This window comes from Micropterus salmoides, unplaced genomic scaffold, assembly GCF_014851395.1.
Source record: "Micropterus salmoides isolate LMB-PRFRI ecotype aquatic unplaced genomic scaffold, ASM1485139v1 Ms_hic_scaffold_8, whole genome shotgun sequence".
Lineage (NCBI taxonomy): Eukaryota > Metazoa > Chordata > Actinopteri > Centrarchiformes > Centrarchidae > Micropterus > Micropterus salmoides.
This window is the reverse complement of record NW_024044570.1, coordinates 5,433,378-5,456,164: the sequence shown is the minus strand read 5'-3', so window position 1 is coordinate 5,456,164 and position 22,787 is coordinate 5,433,378. Positions and strand designations below refer to the sequence as shown.

Sequence of the window (22,787 nt, the reverse complement as noted above, 5' to 3'; positions counted from 1 at the left end):
TACAGACAGACTGGAGCAAATTACCATATATGGAATACCGGCTCCGTGTAGCTCTGTGTGTATTGTAACATTGTAAATAAAATATGCAAAAGCATAATAGGTCTCCTTTAAGTTCCCCTATAAGCCATGACAGTGTGACATCACCAGCATGCACAACACCAGGACCCTGAAACTGAAGCAGCTAAATTCAATTCAGTCATCACTGGCTTTTCAGCTGTGCTTTACCTACAGTGAGATATCAAAATGTCTTCCGTGAAAAAAGGCACAAGTGACTGTTATGGTTTCAGAAAAGCCTTTAAACTCGTGAATCTGTTATTTATGGACTTCCAATATTGTATTTCATGTTTCACCTGTACCAGAAACAATAAACCCGTACCAACACCAACCCTTGATGTTCTGTTTCTGTTGTCTGAACACATGCTAATATGGTAACAAAAAGCAGATTATCATGCTAATGTTAACATTTTAATGTTCTTTGTTATCTAGTTTTAGAGGTACGGCTATCATGATTTTGACCTATTGGTGGTGACCTGGCAGGTCAGTCAGTCATTTTAAATGGTCACTTTACCCAAATCAATCATCAGGTGTAAATTGTGCTTTTGAAACTTTTGAAACTCAAAGACAATTAGTTGCCGGGAAAACTGAGATGAGTTTGAATGAAGAGGGGGGGAAAATACCCTCTCACTAAGATGTGAGATGATACTGGTGCCATCTTGCTCACAGCGGCCTGACCTTTATACCTTCAAATATTGTATATAATCCCAATATAATCCCTGTACAAGAGAGACACTGCAGCTCCAATCTGATGGGCCTGTTTAATGTCGTAATGAGCTCAGAATGGAATCAATTTTACCCTGAAAGCGTCTGAATGAAACCGTGTCTTGGGGGAACGACTGTAGATGGCCTCTGAGCTCGCTGTGGACGCTGTGATAATGATAATAATGGCAGCAACGTTTTTATCTCCATTCTTTGCCCCGGAGCCGCAGAGATCAGGCTGAACAGACAAGACCTGAACTCACACAGCTCCTCTTTCTTTAACAGAGATAAAATTTCAACCCGACATGACATTTCGATCATATTATACAATATTTTTACATCCACACTGTTGCTTCAGCAGTGGAGTGATGGTAATACTTTTTTTTTTACAGGTCTGTAATTCATTTATAACTTTCTCTGAAGTATGTCATTTATAGGAACATTTTGTTCTACAGTAGTACATTGACACCAGTACATATTTATTGATAATTCATTTATTATTGGAAACTGCACGGATGTTTAATTGATTGCTTTTTACATTGATGTATGTTCAGCTAACCTGCTGTGCTCTGACCAGAAATGAACTCGATTAATTAATTAGTATCAACCACACACTGTCTATATTTTCCCTTTTATTAGTTATTTATATTGAAACTTTTGGCAATAATATTAAAAAATTCCTGATCTATAAAAAAAGTGTTACTGAAAAATGGACTTTTCTTTTACTCTTCTGTAAATCCTGTCCAGCCTGCTCTTACCACTCCTTTTTTTTTCAGACAGCAGTGTGGCTCTATGAATGGTAATGTAGGTCGGTCCGCTACTTTGGCCCTGACTAAAATAGCTCAACAACTATAAGATAGGTTGTCATAAAATATGCACAGATATTCATGCTGCCCAGAGGTGAATGTTACTAACTTGAGGTCCCCCGACTCTCCCTGTAGCACCATGATGACATTTGATTACATTTTAATTCACACATTCATGTCCCTCTCAGATGAATAATCAGGGGTTAAACATTTTATTTGTCCAGTACTTTAGCTTATTTCCTACTAAAATAATGTCATCTAAATAAACATCAGCATGTTAGCATTGTCATTGTTAGCATGACATTAGCATTTAGCTCAAATTACATCCTCACAGAGCTGCTAGCATGAATGCAATCTATGCAGACATAAAATATTGCAGTTAAACCTTTTTATTTTATATTTTAACTTCTGCACAATGTCTTAGGTTCTCTTTCTTTACTTACGTGATTTTCTTTTTATGCATTATTGAGACTTGAATGGTTGATATAATGTTGTGCATATGATAATAAAGAACTTGAATTGCAGACTCTTGTTGGAAAATTCCAGTTAATTACAACTTTGGCTGTAGCAGTCAAAGTAATAACTAAAATCAACTTCTTTGTGTTGCATTTTGTTTTATTTTCACACTGTTACTCAGCAATGGCCCTAAGCTCCAGCAGTGATACTGATATTTAACATTTCCTGCTTCTTAGCCAAAGAAAAATAATGTAATAGTTGTGGTTTCAGCCAATCTTGGCGAGGTGACGAGATACCGAGTTTGAGGTCGGTTCATAATGTTTTTGAATCTTTGTGGTATATGAGTGAAAAAAGAGACTCTTTCCTGTTCCTGTCGTTCACCTTTTATCTCATGGCTTTTGTGTTGGTGCCTGTGCTGTTGACTCAGATCATTGTCTACATTACATGTGGACGAGGTAGCTGGGGAAATGATGACAAACCTGTGCAGCTGTCTTGCCCTCAGTTTTGTTACATCACTAAACAAACACGGATTTCATTTGTCAAACGCATGTTATTGATGGAGAAAAAACAACCTTTTCCCAACAATTTGCAAGAAGCAAAAGAAACATAGTGTAGTTTAGTAGTTTTTAATATTTTATCTCTTTGCTGCAGTAATCTTTAAACTCTTTAGTTCCAGTTGTACCACCTTAAAAAAGACTCTTTGAAACAATCGAGGTCAGATGAACGAGACATGATTATTTTCAGCTGTGACTCGTTTATTTTTCCCTGGAGATTTCCTGGGACAGTCGGCCGGCAAGTCGCTCCATCTTGAAAGAGCCAATTAAGTTGGAACATCTTACAGCCTCTACTGTACTTTACTTCACTTCATGTCAGAGCCACAAAGTTCATCGTCAGAACTCCACTTGCTCTTGTTTGTCTTTCCCAGGGGCGACCCTACAAGAACAGCATCACAAACTTCACCAAAGTGTGTTTTAGGCAGCGGAGTCGTCAGTGAGTTTGAAGCAGAGAGTTTAATGATGTGATTAGGAGGAGACAAAGAGAAAACATCTAATCAGCTGATTGCGGCACCATAGAACAGGAAGCAGAACAACCAATCACAACGTTAAAGGACATAAAACTGTAATAAAGAAGAATACCATGAGTTCAAACTATACTGTTGTCACCACAGGAAAAATGTTTTGCCTAATTCTTGCCAGATTCTTAAGGAGCTGAAAAATCAAACTTGCTTTTAAACCTTTTAATATTAATGATCAGGTCCCTCCAATGGCTTCACCTATCCAGATAACATCTCGCCAATGCAAACCTTGTTCTCAGATCAGTGTCCTGAGTCTTTTTTTCAGTCAATTCCTTTCACAGTATGTGATGTGTTAGGTTTGTCACAGCAGGCTTGTAATCTGCAGAATGTGCACAAACTGTGTCACTAACATCACAGTTTATATGACACAAAACAGCTGATGTAGCTAGTTATCATCTACTTTTAACTACACTAATCCTTTTTTTTCATGTTGTAACTTAACGATGTTGACATTTTACACTTTGTGCAACTACAAAAAAAATGTAATCAATGTTGCAGCATAGTTCATTTACAGATTAAGTTTCTAAAAATACAACTTTGATTAAAAGGGCTCCTGTTCATGTTTCAGATGTTAGCTCCACCCTGACCAGCAACAACAGTAAAATAACACTTACACATAGAAACTAAATTGCAAAAACTCAAACTAAAATATGTTTGAGAATAATCTGAGCTACCACACGCCATCAGAGCAGGGGCGTCCCTCTTTAACTTAAAGAAGCTCTTGAAAACTCATCTCTTCTGAGAACACTTCCTCTTATAACACCTCTAACTCCTAACCTCTAACAGGCACTTCCTGTGCTCTTCTTCTTCTATCCCCTACAATGATCTTGTATTGATTGCACTTTTTTGTTAACTCTTACTTCCTTCCCTAGATATTTACCCCATTGACGTGATATGTACCATGAGCTTTTACTAGTATTTATTGCTGCTCTTACTAGTATTTATTGCTGCTCTTACTAGTATGTATTGTCAGCTGTAGTTGATAAGTAGTTGATGCTCGGTTGATGCTTGTATGTTGTTTCTCAAATGTAAGTCGCTTTGGATAACAACGTCTGCAAAATGAGTAAATGTAATCCTGTGTGAAATCTTAAATATAATACTAGTATAAAAATGTTCTCTCTCTCTCTCTCTTTCTCAGGTGGGGTTTGTATTGCTCAGTCCCTAAAGGTTCTTCGGGAGCCAAGACCCGGTGAGTTCGACAAGATCGTCCTCCGTCTGCTGGAGACGCCCAACGCTCGCGCTGTCATCATGTTCGCAAACGAAGATGACATCCGGTAAAAGTTTGAAAAAGTTTCACACAAGTTTGAATGATAATAAAAGAATAAATGGGTGCACATTTTGATGCATTCCATTGATTTATTCTGTCCCTGGAGATTTATATTAAAAATGTTTGATTAAAACTAAAAAATTTTACCAATTTTTACCAAAACAATACCCCACATTTTTGAAAATGAGCAGATCAGTTTAAATGATTTTCACATTTATAAAGTTACAGAAAGTGAAAACAGGGTGAAAAAAAATTAATAAATGAACTACTACTTTGGCTTATGAACAGATATTTACAGAACTAATAACATTCCGCCTCAGCTGTACTTTTTGTTTCGTGCTAATTAGCTAATTTTAGCATGCTAACATGCAACATTAAGATGGTGAACATTATAATCATTTAGCGTCTCAACTCAATTTGTGCCCTTCATTACTCACACTTACTATTTTGAGCGCATAAGTGCAGTCACACTGAGGAGTATGGCAAAATGCAGTACCTGGATGGAGCAGTCAAAAAGTTGAGAGTGGAACGTTAGACACTTCTCACAGTCGCCATCTTGGCTACGGAGCAGAAGGGACCAATGTATTTTCAAACTTGGTGTACATATACATATTCCCTGCTGAATCAGTACACATGCAGATAAAAAAACAATAATTTTGTCAAGTCCACTTTTGGATGAGATTTGGCACTGGTAAAACAACTAGCTTCTCTCATTGAGATTCAAACTGCTGCTAACACCGGTTGATTAATGTTGACATTACTGTAGCTAGCTAGCTAGCTAGCCAAGAAAAAAACATTAGATAACTGTTAGTGTTATACCAACATAGTGTAATTAAGTGTAACTGTAATATAATGCTGCAACAAAGACTACATAATGCCTTTTAAAGCAACAGGTGAACAAATAAGAACAGTAATTGGACCCACCTGAGCAGCAGGTATGCTAAGGTGATTTGCTTACTTGAGTGCAGCTGGAGCGAACAGTCAAAACACGGAATGAAGTTTCATTCATATGGACTCTGAATGAGCAAAGTGGAATGGATTTGAGGAAGCAGTAGCGTTGAAGTCAAGGCTGTAGCTAAAACGTGGAATGGAGTTAATAATTTATTGGTCTTAAAAAGTGGGTGGGTCTTGTCGCACCCTCATACAATGGTTTGTATTTCCGGTTAGTGCACAACTGCAGTGTTTAATTAAATATCCTGTTGAAAGTCAAGCACTATGTAAGTAAGTATCTGATTTGAGACATACTGTTGGTCTTTTTAAAATCCAAGTTTATATCAAATGTTCCAGTTTATTTATTTTTATTGTTTTTTATAATTAAATTTTTGGTTACTGTTTTAGAAAATTAAACTGAAAATAATGTGTTGGCAATGCCAATTTTATTTAACACATTTCATTACAAGTAAAGTCAATGTGCTTTATATTCAAAGACATGAGTCATGAGCAAGTAGCCATAAATATGAGAAAATAGGTAACATAAGCAACATAAATACAAGAGTATGAGCATGAGTGAAAATGCAGGAAAATGTTCTGAAGAATACTGCGGTGAATACTAACTAATAACTCCCACTTCCCCCCAGTTCATCTGAAATTAGTCTCCAAATGTAACACAGGGCTCTCTCTCTCTCTCTCACTCAGTCACAAACACTCAGACACACACATACATTCTGTATCTATATGTTCTCAATGTATTTAATCAGTTAATCCACCAACTGTTGAGTGCAGATTAAGATAACAAGCTTCCAATTATCTGAGTGAACTGAAGCATAACACACAAACACACACACACACTAGATATCAGTGTAACAGCTGATGTTAATCTGCGGATCTGAATCAAACACACACAGAGAAATCACTCATCCTGAGACCTTGCAGACGAGAGGAGACGGATGATAATGTAAAGGAGCAGACTGATCATCTCGTGTTTGAACTCATTTAATTAAGAATAATATTAATGTCCAAGAAAAACACGATGAGAGTGGATGAGATGAAATAAGAAGTTGAACATGGTAAATACTGTACTACTAAATGCTAAACATCAGCATGTTAGCATTGTCATTATGAGCATGTTAGCATCCTGATATTAGCATCTAGCTCAAGACACTGCTGTTCTTGAGTACAGGCTCTTATGCCGGGTTCAGACTACACAATATCAGCGCAATAATCAGTTCCTCCAAGATTTTGTGGGCCTTTTTTGTGATTGTTGCGGCCTAAAATGGCAGATTTTGCTAAATTTTTTGGGGATGAAATTGTGGTAATAAGTGAAAACTGCAAAGGTAGATGTGATTTTTTTAAACTTTAGATTTATAGTTGATTTATTATTATTATTATTATTATTAAACAGTCCCCCCAGAACTTTGCCGGTCTAACCCTGCCTACTTACTTCTCAGCACTTGTAATTGACCAGGATGCAACAGCCTGTATTACAGTGATTTGATGCGTCCTCCTTGCGTTTCTCCACATATGTTTTGTGGTGGCAGTGTTTACACCTACTTTGGTAATGAAGATCTGGACACTGTTTTTTCACGGTCCTTTGCTGCTATTTTTTCGGCAAATGTGAGATGTTGGTATCACACGTTTGCTGCAGCTTGTAAACAAGGACGTGACAAGCTGACATATGACAACGTTTTGCGGGAAACGGCGATGATAGGTCAAATTTGCGGAAGAGTTGTGGTGATTGGTCAAAATTGCAAGACGTGCTGAATTTGTGTCAGTAGTTGCGATCTATGCGGGAACCAGGGGGAAATAATAAGACACCAGCTCCCCTATAAGCATGATTTGTGATATTTTGGGGGGTCTCTCAAATATTGACAGCATGCATTATTTCCAGTAATTTCTATATTTCTCTATCATCATGGATCTTGCATAAAATCATGAGCGTCAGACTTCATCCAGCCAGAGGGAACGATCACTGAGCATCCGCATCCCCCCCACGTACTCAGCACCCTACCCCAATGCATAGTGGATGCCTAATCTGACACAGTGACCATTTTAAGTCTAGTCTGAGTATTAACTGAATAAATTTTATTTTTTTTATTAAGTAAAGCCGCCCGCCTGGCTTTAGACTCTTGTTTCATAACAAATGAACAAAAAGGAGGAAGTGAGAACTGATTCTCATCTCTTTCTCATTGGCTATATCGACTGTCTCACCTGTGACCCTGAAGGCGAATCCTGGATGCAGCGAAACGCAACAACCTGACAGGTCACTTCCTGTGGGTGGGCTCTGACAGCTGGGGCTCCAAGATCTCTCCAGTGGTCCAGCAGGAGCAGGTGGCCGAGGGCGCCATCACCATCCTCCCCAAGAGGGCGTCCGTGGACGGTGAGTCAGGAAACAGCATGTCTTGTTACAAACCTCGCCACAGTTCTGAAAGCGATCATCACTTTAATAACGCTTTCCTTCTTTCCACAGCGTTTGACCGTTACTTCAGGAGCCGCTCCCTGTCCAACAACCGCAGGAACGTCTGGTTCGCTGAGTTCTGGGAGGAGAACTTCGTCTGCAAGCTGGGGATGCACGGCAAGAGACCCGGCAGCCCCAAAAAATGTACAGGTAGGAAAGACAGGTGGAAACACAGAGGTCAAAGGTTTCCCTCCTCCTTCCTTTCTCTATCTCCTCTGTTCCTTTTTTTACATTCTCCTTTCCCTTTCTCAATTTCTTTTTTTTCTTGATCTCCTCCTTCCTACCCCTATTTCCTTTTTTCCGTCTCTACTTTGTTTTTCCCTTCTCTGTCTCCTCTTTTCTTTTTTATCTCTTCTTTTCTCTCTCTATTGCTTCTTTTCCTTCTTTATCTCCTCCTTCCTTCTATACCTCCTCCCTTCCTTCTCTAGCTCCTCGCTTTCTCTACCATCTACTTTCTGAGCTTCTGTGGGTCAGAGAAACAGTCCCAGTTTTTGATTGACAGAAATGCAATATAATATCCATAACTATGTTTTCAGTGGTATATAGGAGGGGTGATGGGGCAGTGGATAAGACACAATCCTTTGGTGTGAGAGACCTGGGTTCAATCCCCTACTATGACCCATCCACCAGTGTGTCCCTGAGCAAGACATTTAACCCCTAGTTGCTCCAGAGGCGTGCGACCTCTGACATATATGGCAATTGTAAGTTGCTTTGGATAAAAGCGTCAGCTAAATGAATAAATGTAAATGTATAAAGACCTTACATAATGAACTGTTATGTTTTTATTTCCTTAGAATGAGCCATTTCTATCAGTATACACCGCGGGTCCCCTTACATGGATGTTGCGCCTACAGTAGCCTAAAGGACAAACAGCTCTACAGAGAGCTTTTTATGACTAAGTTGAATACGTATAAAGAAGAAGAAGATCATCTAACAATAGCGGTAGTAGTAGTAGTAGTAGTTGACTGGTTTATGATGGATGGATGGATGGATGGATGGATGGAGTACCACACGTATTAATTAGCAAAAGAGCCGACAGAGCGTGCCATTTTTTTCCTCCTTAAATCTTTATTACAAAAAGAGAAGTAAAGTGTAAACAGAACTTTGATTTGTGGAAAATCATGTATTGCATATACATATTTTGCAAACATGTCATTTGTAATATGGTTGTTATCATTGTGTTGTTTATATGATCTGACAATGCTAATCCAACACGTCTTTGTAGTAGCGACCATGTTGATTCCACATTCTGACATGAATACACACTGAAGTCAGAGGAACGACTTCACAACTTGGGAAATGAGACCATGAAAGGAGCACATGAAGCCGCTGGTTGAAACTAGATGGTTGGCACTAGATTCCACTAAAACGTACACACTGAACCTTTAAAAACAGTATTGGAGTAAATGTACATTACATTTCACCACTGGACTTGATCAACCCAGCAGCCTCTCATAAATCATAGTTTTAATCATATTTTGCATCATATTGCTTTGATGTTGTTGTGTGTTTATTATTGCAACCTAGGCCTCCACAATTATTTCCATACAGAAGGAAAGTATGCAAATGTCAGACAGAGGTGGGTAGTTTTATTCAGATCCAAAGCTCATAGTTCCGACAAACAGGTTGAAAGTAATGGAAATAAGTAGTTGTTGTTGCAGCACCTGTAAACCTTCGATCTCTGCGCTCTCTTTCTTCTCTGTGTGAAGACAATGAAGAGGAGCTGCTGATAGATACATCTGTCAGCCGCATATGATCAGATCCATGAGCTTTATTATTTCAAAAGGAATGAGGTGTCACTCTGAGACAGCATGATAAAATAATCCTGTAAACCTTTGTTATAAAGTGGAGCTGTGTGATTGGTCGTTGCAGCTCCGGAGTTTTTCTTCGGGAAACAGTTTTGTGTTTGGTTTTTGGGAATAATTCTGTAAAAATCAGCACATTCAGCAGCAATGTAGATAAATTATCTCTTTATCTCTGACAGTGAAGGTGCAGCAGCCAACAAACCAAACCTGGTGAATCAGCTTTTATTTACTTTGTTATCCACAAAGTTCCAGAAGATGTGTTACTTTCAAATTTTAAAAAGTTTTTAGAAGAACTATTGCATTTTCTGACCTGTGGTGATGCTGGTCTGGTTGTCATACACAACACAACCAGGAAATTCCTGCAGCCAATTTCCAACAATTGGTGGAAAGACTGAAACCAGAAGAGTGGGCACTGTTATAGCAGTGGAATAATGCTCATGGTTTTAGAATGATGCTTGTGTTCAGGGCTTGATTAGCCCTTTCATGCATGAATTATGTCATGAAAAATAAAACTAGAATTTCATTTTTATAAACACACATTTTTCAAGGAAATTTTTACATGTCCAATTAGGTGGACACCGAGCATGTAAAGTTTTAACTGGAGAAATATGTATTCAACAAACCAAAGAATTAAATAATACAGTATGTGAAAACTATATTTTTAATGCTGTTAAACTAATGTGGTCACACATTTTAACATATTCTAATAAAAGAAGCTCACTTCTGCAAGTTTTACTTTCTAATAACATAAATCCATTGATTGCACATGAAATATTATCAAGAAAAACAAAAAATAGTTAATTGTAGTGCATAATGTCCAATTTAGTGGACATATGATTAATCGTAATTTCCTCCCAACATAAAGTCAACTCTCAGAAAGTTTAACAATTGTATTTCTCCTTAGTCGTTACTAGATGTTGCCAATTTTTATTGCAGGGGTCTCCTATAATTGAAGGAGTGGCAGATTTACCTGAGCTGCTCAGTGTTGCTGATCGTCCGTCGGCATCTTGGTTTTGACGAATTTAAGTTGCACTTACAACAACTTACCAGAGGGTGGCAGTGTATGGTATGACACTAGCATCCACTGTACCGGCTGATGTGCTACTAGACCTGTGGTTGGCAATAGGAAGCCTGCGGCCAGAACTGGCCCGCCAGCAATAATATCTGGCCCCTGGCCAGATTTCTTTGATGGCAGAAAAATAAAAAGTAAATAAACTGATAGCGTCTGGTTGTGAAATAGATCTCAGTCATGACAGCTACAGTTACTCACACAGTCACTTCCTCTTAAGTGATTGTGCCTTTAAAAAATAAGGACGAGAACTTTTTGTGCAGCAATGCTTTATGACAAGTTAATTGAGAGCTTTTGAAGAGTTCTGAACGACATTTCACTAGCAAGGACCACAATCAACAGATACAATTAAATGATTTATTGATAAACAAACAGAAGATGCATGATGCTTGCAGTACCTGACGTTCGAAAGCGTTGTGGGGAAGCTACGATAGGGAAATCCGCCGTAGCGCCTGGGCAAGACGGACCCCCATATAACCCTATGCAGACTAAGGAGATGAGGAGAGAGACCGGACAGAGAAAGGGGGGGGGGGGGGGGGTGCGTAATGCGAGAGCGAAGAAGAGGAAGCGCGTTGTGTGGGTATTTATGGAAAGCCGGGAGTGATGTCACTGATGTGTGGTCCCGCTCCTGACACGCTGCTGGGTAGCCCCACTTCACTAGCAAGGACCACAATCAACAGATACAATTAAATGACTTATTGATAAACAAACAGAAGATGTATGATGATTGCAGTAGCTGAATAGACATTCGAAAGCGTTGTGGGGAAGTTACGATGGACCCCCAAAAGGCTTCCAGTTATTTGAGAGAACATTGGGTGATCTGGGATCTTGAGATCTGAAGTGTAGTGATGGTACGCTTGGTAAGACCAGCAGACTGGAAAATAGCTAAGCTAGGAAATGACTGTTGGCTCAAGATGATTGTCAGCTCGAAGTTAGCTTAAAAGGAGTGTTAGCTCGAAAAGAAAATGGCTCAAAACGAGTTTTGCTTGAAGTGACTTAGCGAGATGTTTAGATCGACGTGGTTAGATAACAACTTAGCTAGGTAATGACTCTTAACTTGAAACGACTTAAAAACGACTGTTTGCTCGAAACTGACGTAGCTAGATAATGACTGTTAGCTCGAAATGACTGTTAGCTCAGAGTTAGCTTGAAATGACAGTTAGCTCAAGGTTAGCAAAGTTAGCTCAAAACAACTGTTAGCTCAGAGTTAGCTTGAAATGACAGTTAGCTCAAGGTTAGCAAAGTTAGCTCGAAACAACTGTTAGCTCAGAGTTAGCTTGAAATGACTGTTAGCTCAGTTAAGTCCTGGCTGACTTTAGGATTGTAGAAAGCAGGTCATCAAGCGTGGAGACGGAGGAGAGAATTCGGCTTCTGGTGCTGCCAGTCTGCTGACGTGAATGTAGAAGATGTTGCGAGTCCATCCGAATAATTCAGCATCCGATGGGGATAGTGATGTGCCAACACTTCTCAAAGAGGTAAGTGGACGGAAGTAGCTTGTAATAATTAGCGTTATTTGATGTTAGCGTAGCGTGCTCGACACGATGTTGCTTGGTCTCGGTTCATCTTCGGAATGTGAGAGCAAAGAAGAGGAAGTGCATTGTGTGGGTATTTATGGAAAGCCGGGAGTGACGTCATTGATGTGTGGTCCCACTCCTGAAACTCTGGCTTGCTAGACACACCTCTCAGAATTGGATTCCCCTGAATTTCCTCAGGGAAGTGAAAATAAGCATCCATAGGTTTATGAATGCGGATCAAACGCTGGGACACTCACAAACTGCAGCATATGCTTTATTGTGTCCTTATAATCAATTTGTTTAACAAGGGAGAAAAAAATACCCGCAGTTAGTTGGGATCAATCATATAACCTTCCAAATGGGAGTCCCACAAAGTACCGACTGAGCTAAACATGCACACAAGTATAGATTTGAAGATTTGAAATAATTGGACTTGTTGTGGCCCACCATGTAATGGCTTGAAAAAAATTTGGCCCGATGCCAGACTTATTTGCCAACCGCTGAACTAGACTATCATAACCTCTGGCCTTACAAGTAAACGGCTTTTGAATAGCTGTCCACTGTAGTGACCACTATTCGTAAAAGGGCTGAACAATGACCAGGTGAGACTGCGTTGACAAAATTTGTATATTAAAACAGACGAAAACATATAAATAAGGCATCAGCTTAATTCCAGCGACCAAAAATAATCAGAGGGATTATATTGTCCTGTAACCACTGTGACATGATTATTTCTGGCTGTCCGGGATATTCTCCACGTTGGAGAGTTGACAGGGTCTGTTTTCTGTCTCTTTGGGCTGCTCCAACACTCGACCTCTCCTCTATTTGTATTCATGAGCTGGATTTCTGACCAGTGCTGACAGCCAATTAACAAGCTGGGGTAATCATTTGGGGGCCCGAGCTCTTGACCTCGCGACACAGAGCGTCTCTGACATCCTCGGTTGGTAATTAATCCAGCATTCACTCAATCATGGAACTGATCAGTAAACTCAGCACTGCGGGTTTAAATCCAGCAATTGGATATTGGACTTTCTCACAAACAGACCCCAGTCAGTTCGGATTGACGGACTCACCTTCTCCACTCTAGTGCTCAACACGGGAGCCCCCCAGGGCTGTGTGCTCAGCCCCCTCCTGTTCACGCTGTACTCCCACAACTGCAGCCCTCAACATGAAGAGAACTCTGTTGAGAAGTTTGTGGATGACACCACCATCATCGGCCAGATTTCAAACAACGATGAGAATTCATATTGGGAGGAAATTCATAATCTTGCGGAGTGGTGCTCAGAGAACAACCTACTGCTCAACATCAGCAAAACCAAGGAGCATATCATTGATTTTAGGAAGAAGGAGATAAAGACACACACTCCTGTCTACATCAGTGGAGCTGAGGTGGAGCAGGTGAATAGTTTCAAGTTCCTGAGAATCAGCATCACAGAGAACCTGACATGGTCGTCTCACATCTCCACGCTGGTGAAGAAAGCTCAGAAACAACTGTATTTCTTAAGGAAACTTTAGAAGGCCAAATTCCTAAATCAACTTCTTGTCCGCTTTCAAACATGGTATACCTACCTATCACGCTGAGTGAAACGTTGAATATGAAAAAGTGATTGTAATCAGCATAACATACAGGAGATTATTCATCAGTGTCAGGTGAGCAATGTGAGTAAAGATCAGCTGGAAGAGAAGAAGGCAGTTCTTTCTTGAACCTTCTGCCACAGACCTCAAGATTTTAGATTTTCTAGTTTTAAAGATCTACTGGATTTGATAGAAAGTTACTTTAAGGCTGAAAGTAATAGTAATTTGACACCTTTCTCACTAGCATCTACAAAATGCAAATGAACGAGAACTCTGGAGAACTGTGGATGTATCTGGGTTCCAGGTGGTAAATTTTAGATTGATTCAAAGAAATTCAATTTCTGAATTTTTTATTTTATGTTCCCCGGCAAAATGTTGTGAAGGCCAATCATATACATGCAAGTGAAAAACTCCTGATAAATTACTTTGTAACATGAACAACGTAGTAAGTAAATATTTACTTTACCTCGCATTTACCTATTATTATGAATTAAACATTAACCAGCCTGGTTCTGTCCAGGTCCAGATGATCCAGATGCACAGATCAGTCCCAGAGAATTACTTAAGCGTGGATTCCTCTACTTCTTACCTTGTTTGATGTCACAATAACAATGGCAAGGCAAACTGGGAGCAGATATAAATTAGAAACGGTTTAATTTGAACTGACAAATTCTTCTTCTCCTCTTCAATCGCGTGCATCTCTTGTCTGCTGAGTCTCTCGGTGCTGACTGCAGAGACCCTGCAGCAGGATGTAATCCTGCCTGATTCAGCAGGACTTTCTCTGTAGAACAGGGGGCCGCTGAGGGCCAAATCCTGTACAAACATGTCCGACACACAAAACAGGATTTATGGAAGGTGTTTAGTAAATACAGGTCAGCGTGCAGACAGAAGTGAAACAGAACAACAGCGTCAGGGCTCTGAGAATAGCTGCTCAGTCCCAGCTGCTGATATCGCTGCGAGTCTTCACTTGAGCTCAGTGGACGACTTTGATCAGTCTGCTGCTGTCAGGACGTAGCTCTCAACTGATTGTGTTAGAAGCTCCAGATTAAGTTTTGGAGCTGCAGTGGAGTCATCAAACAGCTGGGTCTGCAGGTCAAGTCCACCTGAGTGTGTGTAAGTGCAGACGTTTGTGTCGTTGCAATATCATTCAGAGCTTTACAATGTAATCCATGCTGGAAGGTGCAGGTGTGTGTGTGTGTGTGTGTGTGGTGTGTGTGTGTGTTGCAAGTATGTGTCTGGCTGGGTGTGTCTAAGATTATAAAGAAAGCAGTGTTGAGCTCAAGAAAACATGTCAAGAAACACAACAGAAATATTCAAATGGACGAATAAATTTTATGCTGGAACATCACCTGCACGCCTGATGAAATGAAACATGTTTTTTTTTAATCACAGGGAATACACCTAAAGGAATAGTTTGACATTTTGAAATAGACGCTCTTCACTCTCTTTAACATAAAGCCACAACCAGCAGCTGGTTAGCTTAGCTTAGAGGGAAACGATTAGCCTGCTGTCCAATGGTAACAAATTCCACCTAAAAGGCTTTGCAGGAAATATATCTGCCGCTGGGGTCAAGAGAATCACATGAGTCACACTGCCAAACCTTGATGTGAGTGTCCTGAACGTTTTTATATTAAGATCTGAAGTACCCCCCACTCTTGGTCATTTTTTTCCAGATATAAACAGATCCTCATATATCAGGAACAATAAAGATTTTGTTAACTTCACAATAAGGCTGCACGATTTGTAGAAAAGGTCATTTTGCAATTATTGTGGATAATAATGCCATTTGCGATTGCAATTCGATTATAATAGAACAAATGGTACTATGAGTCTGCTTGCTTGATTATCAAGGAAAATGCATTAAATACTGACATTTTGAAATGTGTATTTCTCAACTTGAACAAAGTTAAACGATAAACAATATTTAGAACAATAACTAGTAAGACAGAACAACGGAGGCAGCTAGAAGGAGCAAATATTGACTCTGGCTAAATCTACATTAGTCTACTGTAGAGACTCGTATACAAGAGTGTATTAGTATAATATTATAACATTAAATAAAGAGTGTAATGCTCAGTTAAAACTATACTGTTAGTAGCCTATAACAATAAAATATTAATTACTATATTCATTATAATTTCATTTAATAGTATAATATTTTACCAATAGTTGAAAATCGTTCCTGTTTCATTTCTGTGGGTTATTTTTATTTATTTAATCCATGTGCAAGAAAAATGATATTGGTCTCTAATTTGTTAATGCTAAGTACTAACTCGTCTGTTCTCGTGCTGTTGCATATCAGACTTTTTTTAATGTCCCGCCCATATAGCCTGTGATTGGTTGGTTGATGAAAAGTGACAGACAAGCTCGTCGGTTCTGTGAAAAGTTGAACATGTTTAACAACAAGGCACCGATACAGCTAACGTTAAATGATCTCGACTCGAACCTTCCTTATCTTCCTGCTTTCTTCTGTCTTACTGCCTCAGCTGTCGACAGTGTCACTCTGTCTCTGTCACAGAGCGACCGGAGCACCGGTATTTCTGTCGGTGCTCCAGTAGCGAGTCATAGGGTTATGGTAGGTTGTTGTTTCATTAAAAGTTACTGGCACACTGCTTATGAAAACATTTTATGATTGCATGTTTTTAAAGGCACATGCGAGAGCTCGGTGTGGGCGGGGATAATGAGCAGACTGCAGCGCACACAGAAGAGAGCATCATGACTTTCTGTTTTAAATCGCACCTGTTTTGCGGTTATCGTATATGACGGCATCGCGATTGCGATTCAGATAGCGATTAGATTAATTGTGCAGCCCTACTTCACAAGGTGCAGATAAGCTGGATTTCATGTTACTTCCAGACATGGACTGTACTTTTGTGATTCATAATTGATTATCAAACTGTTCATTCGCAGTGGGTGTGTTCAGGGTTGATTGAGTGTCCATTCGTAATCATGACAAATTACATCAGCTCCCCATAGTGTCAGTGTGAACATTTATCTCAGAGCACTAGTCCTGCAGCGCCTCCGACCTGCAGCCTGCAAAATCATCTCAAATTAGGATCTTTATGACCAATTTGGTCGTACTGATCTACTTAAGAGACAGAAAGAAAAAAAAAACTTTACCTAATCAATGACAAGTTTTCAAGAAACTGATTCTGTCCTGGTGTAACAGCTGCTCAGGTTGATTTCCACTGTTCCTCTAAGAGGGATTCATGCACATCTGTGATTGTGTGATATTTTTAGCCATGTTAGCGGCTCAATGGAGGTCAGTCAATCCACCATTTTGGTTTAGACTGAAATATTTCAACAACTATTGGATGCATTGCCATGAAATTTAGTGCAGACTTTCATATTCACCAGATGAAGAATCCCACTGACTTGCTACAGGCAGATATTATAGGAAAACAAATGAAAAATGTTTTGTATGAACATTTTACGACCTGCCAGGTATGTTTATTATTATGTTGATAAAAAATATGATCAGGTGGCATTATGTTTTGCTTAAAATAAACTTTTTTTATTTTATGTATATAAAGGCTATTTTTAGGAGGCGGGGTTGCTAAAAACTCCCACACAGCACGTGTCTGTAGCTACAAAGCTTCCACCAGAGAAGAAGAAGCAGCCTCAGGATCGTCTCAACAGCTGACATAGATTAGAGCACGCTCAGTACAATCACTCCAGGGTGCACAGGGGATGGCCCGCTTATTAATTGCAATTAATTGGGATAGTTAAATATCCATGAGACACAGTGGCCTGAGGTCTGAGGGAGACCTTCCATCACCCTCAGCTCAGGGATAATGTCGCTGCCGCCACACGGCTGCCGCCACACTCACGGCCACCGCCATCTCATTTCCTACCAGATAGAGTGTATTGCTTTTAAAAAGCAATCCAATATTGTAATTAGACCCCCTAACCCCCCAATAACCTCCACCTCCAGCCCCTCCTCCCTCCTGAACAGTAAAATCAATTTTCTCTCTTCCTGCATTCACATGTTAATGTCATTATCCTCTCCTCACAATTGACTTTCACTATGCAACAACAAGTTAGACTAAAGCACACACCTTAATCTAAATTGGTGTTTTTTAGCCCAAGATCAATTAATTTGTTCTTTAATTTGAAAAGCCCTTAATTAACACATCAAAAATACACCAATCCTGAAAACAAATGCAACAGAAAAACACAGCAGCCAACACAATGGAAGATCTCCCTGCCAGCTCTACATGTAACAGCTTCATTTGATACTCTTATAACTTTATAAAGACAAAGGCCAAATGTAATTTTTTTTTAAAGGTTTAAGGTTTAAAACGTTTTCGGATTGACAACATGCTTCCTTGCAACGTTGTGCAACGTTCCTCAACGGGCTCGTTTTCTTCTGTTCGATGGGCGTGTCTCAGGTGTTATCCAATCAGCTGCGACAAGTTTGTAAACACAAACTTAAAGGCAGGAAAATGCAGAGCGCTTGTGGACACAACAGGGTGTTAGCGGCACCACCGTTTCCGTTGAAAAAAATATTTTGCTACATTTTGTCGCGCTGAACTTGCCCCAGGTCTCTCTCTCTCATGTCGATAATCAAGCTGTTCCACGTAGCGCTCCCCCTATAGGCCTGGAGATCTTCCTGTGTGTTGACTGGATATGCTGTGTTTTTGTGTTGCGTTTGTATTTTTTTAAATTTTGTATCATTTCTGTAGTTGTTTGATGTTAATTCCCTTTAACACACAACTCTGCTGCTCACCGGAGCAAATGTCTCGCGAGTTTGATAGGCTATTGTTCGCTACGTGACGGGACATTGAGCAAGACAGACAGAGAGAAGCAGCTGGATCAGAGTCGAAGTAGCACATTTTAAAATAAAACGACGGATCAATTCGAACCGTGAGTTTTGTGATCCGTTGCATCACTAGATAAGTAAGTAGTGAATAAATTATTAAACATTTTATACGGCAGATAAATTATACAGCAGAGGCAGGCATGAATGAGCCAAATGGAATGGATTTGAGGAAGAAGCAGCGTGGAAGTCAAGGCTGCAAAAACGTGGAATGGAGTTTTATTTATTAGGGCATTCCTCAAGTGAAATAGATTTGGCACTCGATAAGTGAACAAACAGATATGCTGAATGAGAGCCGGTCTTGTCCCACCCACATACACATGTTTCCTATGCTGGCTTTCTGCAGTTTTTTCATTTTGCAACACGTTTCATTTGTTGTATTTGTTTTGAACTTTCCGGTGTTTTTGAATTGTCATGGTTTGTTCTTGTCGGCCACTGTAGAATAAAGTGTGTAGATGGAGATCTTTTCCTGTCTAGATTGAAGCTGGTGTGGTCCTTACCCTTCAAAACCATTAACAACACTGCCCATGACATGTAGGCATTCTGACAGCTGCTGTCAATCAAACACAGACAGAGACACGCCCTTCCAGCCGGCTGAGACGAAAAGCAGCTGTCGGCCAAATAATCTAGACTAAAATCCTTTTCACAGTCGATCTCCTCTTCGTCTCTGAAGGTCGAGATCTTAACCTTTGTGGTTTTGAGTGGTCCCTGATCTCTGCAGCCTCCAGACGATGGATTCTCTGTTAGCCTTTCATTGATTGTGATCTATAATTAGTGTTGTTTGTGTGCGAGCATCAGCAGCCAACAGAGAGGCTTCTTTGGATAATGGATACACTTTTGTCATATGAACACCTGATTCCTGTGCCGCTCTGGGCTTTTGAAGCAAAAACAAAGGTTTATTATTCTCATATATAAATTTCAAGGAGAATTTTCAGTCTGAGGTTCGAGCTGTCAGAGGTTCAACACTTTCAGAGCAAAATATATTTAAAACTGCTGGATAGATTTACATAAAATCTACTCATGCTTTTGGTGATCCTCTAATCTATATTCATGCACCTCATCATGTTACCACAGTGAAATCATCATTTTATCCTCTTGTCTCCATCATTATTATATTATTATTAAAACTTTCTTGGTGTCTTTTTTGCTGGTGAAAAATATTTTTTTAAATCTTGCAAAATGCAGCAAATGTTCATTAACTTTAATCTATTGTTACATAATGCAGTATATAATTATATTTAAAAAGTAAATGAATTGATTAAATCCATCAATTCATAAACAATCCACTATTGAGTAGAATATGGAAGTTTGTTGTTCCTTGGTTGGACTCCTGCTAAAATCCTAAGCAGCCATCCTTTCAAAAAAATGTTTTCCCGTGATAACTGGATAATTTTCTCATGATTTCAAGACAAAAATGTTGGGCAGGTACGTAGGAATTCAGTGTCATCAGTCTAGCTCAGTTGGTAAGTGTTCAGTCTTAAGGTTGTGTGTTTAATCCCCACTTTAGCTGTTTTTAGTATCATCTTCAACACAGTTCTTATGAAGAGACCATTTTACATGCTCACAATAAAGCACGTGCTGGAATTTGTGTGTCCCGGCGATTGGTCCACACCTATGAACCCTTATTTTCATTTTCCCAGCATCCTCAGGCAGAAGAAATTCCTGCGTTTCTGATTCAGGGCAATCCAATCACACATTTTCCGACGGCTTTTCAGAGGTGTGTCATCCAAGCCACCAACTCTTTTGAATGTCCTTTCAAAGATGCTTGTTTGTGGGCTTTAATGAACATTTCAGTTGCTTTCAGAAAAGAAGGCGGAGGTCTTTTTTTGGCAGTGGAACTGTGCAGCAGCAGCAGGAAGAGAGTTGTGAAGGACACAACGTTTGTGATATTCAGGGGAAATGTTATTTTCACTCCAAAGATAATTTCTTCCACCTCCACTAACAGTTTCACCTGAGAACATAAATATTTGATCTGTACTTCTGCTTTTTGCTTTGTTGAACGATATGTTTGTTGAGTTAAGAGTGTCATTGTTTTCTCACCTATTTACAGCTCTGTTCCCTCCTTTTGTATTCCTCTGTGAAATACACATTCCCTTGAAATACACTGAGTAGATATGAAAGCCAGTTTTGCATTTGAATGCCTCTTTGTGTTTTCTTGTGTATGTTTTTTTTACCTTTGTGCTGCTGTTTGTTTGGTTAGAAACATCAGCAGGTGAAGAAGTGATGTCAACAGGGGTGTCTTTCTTTCTACTGTTTGAATCAACAATGATCTCTCAGGGAGAAAAGCTGCCTCCATATCAGAAATCGAGCAGCTGTTTAGTGTTCAGCAGAACTCAGGAACGGTCTGCAAAGTGTGTTTTTTTGCCAGACTTTGCTTTGAAGAGGAGAAAGTGGCTGTGGGCAGCTTTCTTTTTCTTTTTGGTTTTTATAGTCTTTTCAATTGCTAACAAGCGTTTACCTAAACCTAAGATACTTTATCAAAACTCTTAACACAGCTACACACCACCTACTTCACACAATTAGACAAATAGCACATTTTGTCCTTTAATCACCAACTCTACATTTCAAAATGCAAATACAACATTCTCTACATACACAGAATCTCTATCAAAACACAGCAAACCTGACTCAACACATTTCTTTCCATGAGGAACAGATCAATCAATCATAGCACAACGACTTTCCATATAAAAACAGTTGATGGCATTATGGCAAATCGGCATTACTCATGTTTCAGCTCCACCTGCAAACTTTTCATTGTTTTTTGTAATTTAGTTTCCTTTTACTGTAAACCACCCTACATTTTTGGCTTTAGGGTCGAATGTGTGCATATTTGACAACAAACTATGTAAAAGTGAATTAGTCATCTTTACTTTATAGAATGTACAGTAGAAATAAAATTTAAGCCTCAGAATTACAGATGTAGAAGCTAATTAACAACATGAAATTGCAGCCAGTGATCAATAATAATCCAAACTAAGTGACTTTTGGTTCAAAATGTATAAAATTACTGTCAAATACGTTACGTTCCTTGTTGGTCTTGAGTCTTGTATTTGTTTGCCTTGACTTGGTACTTGTTTGTCCTAACTCTGTACTTGTTGGCCATGACAGTACTTGTGGCCATGACACGGTATTGTGGCCATGACACGGTACTTTTGGCCATGACACGGTACTTGTTGGCCATGACACGGTACTTGTTGGCCATGACATGGTATTTGTTGGTCTTGATTTGGTACTTGTTTGTCCTAACTCTATACTTGTTGGCCATGACATGGTATTTGTTGGTCTTGACTTGGTACTTGTTTGTCCTAACTCTGTACTTGTTGGCCATGACATGGTATTTGTTGGTCTTGATTTGGTACTTGTTTGTCCCGACTTGGTACTTGTTGGTCTTGAGTCGGTATTTGTTTTCCTTGACTTGGTACTTTTTTTCCCCTGACTCTGTACTTGTTGGTTCTGACATGGTAGTTCTTGGTCTTGGCTTGGTTCTTGTTGGTCTTGACTATTTGTTGGCCTTGACTTGGAACTTGTTGGCCTTGTCTTAGGACTTGAATATGTACTTAATAGCAAAGGCTTAAAACTCTCTAGTGACTTGCAAAACAGTGACTTTTCCATCTGACTCAAAGTTCGTTTTTGATAAGAAAAAACAGTTAAGACTGTTAAGATGATTTATATCACTTTTCTGTTATATGCTGCTCATTTTAGATGCGACATGCTGTGTTAGTTAATGCAAATGAGCATGCAAAAATGAGAAGAAAATTATAACAAGGTTTTTTATAAAGCAAAGAACAGCCTTCAGTTCGGCATGGACATGGATGAATTCATGAATGCTTGAGCAGGTCTCAGACATGTCTGTCATGTTTTTATTACTCTCAGCCAGACAACAGAGCAATAAAAATTCCATTAATGTAAACATTCAGGCGTGGAGATGCAACAGCTAAGCTGGTTTCCCCCCAAACTCATCCCATCACCAGGTAACCTCTGTCATTAGTTTGCAGTTTATCTCATTTCCAAATCTAATTGAAACTGTGTTAGAGAGAGAGAAGAGAGAGAGAATGTGAAAACAGCAACACATCCGCCTGACGAGAAGGAATTAATTACCCTGTAATTGATTTGTAATAGAAATGCCGGCAGCCGTGATGAACGGTATGTCAAGCACTCTGCCTCACCTCAGTGGTTCACCATGACCATCATCATCATCGGTCGTTAAGGTCCGTCAAACGCTTCTCACTTTCCACTTTCTCTCAGAAA

At 39.5% G+C, this 22,787-nt stretch overlaps 1 protein-coding gene and 1 long non-coding RNA gene across 2 annotated transcripts in view; one reads left to right on the top strand and one right to left on the bottom strand.

Moving 5' to 3' along the window:
* The window catches only part of LOC119894372 (metabotropic glutamate receptor 8-like), a 208,492-nt gene that overhangs the window by 119,615 nt on the left and 66,090 nt on the right, over positions 1–22,787 (top strand). The window contains exons 5-7 of the mRNA XM_038707080.1: positions 4,232–4,367; positions 7,522–7,676; positions 7,767–7,904. Of these exons, the coding sequence (XP_038563008.1) occupies positions 4,232–4,367; positions 7,522–7,676; positions 7,767–7,904 (429 nt within the window). The remainder of the gene's footprint in view (positions 1–4,231; positions 4,368–7,521; positions 7,677–7,766; positions 7,905–22,787) is intronic.
* On the bottom strand, positions 2,632–4,923 carry LOC119894373. The gene is made up of 2 exons (XR_005442913.1): positions 4,857–4,923; positions 2,632–2,951 (listed from the first exon to the last, which is right to left on the bottom strand). It is a non-coding gene; the product is annotated as an uncharacterized LOC119894373 (long non-coding RNA).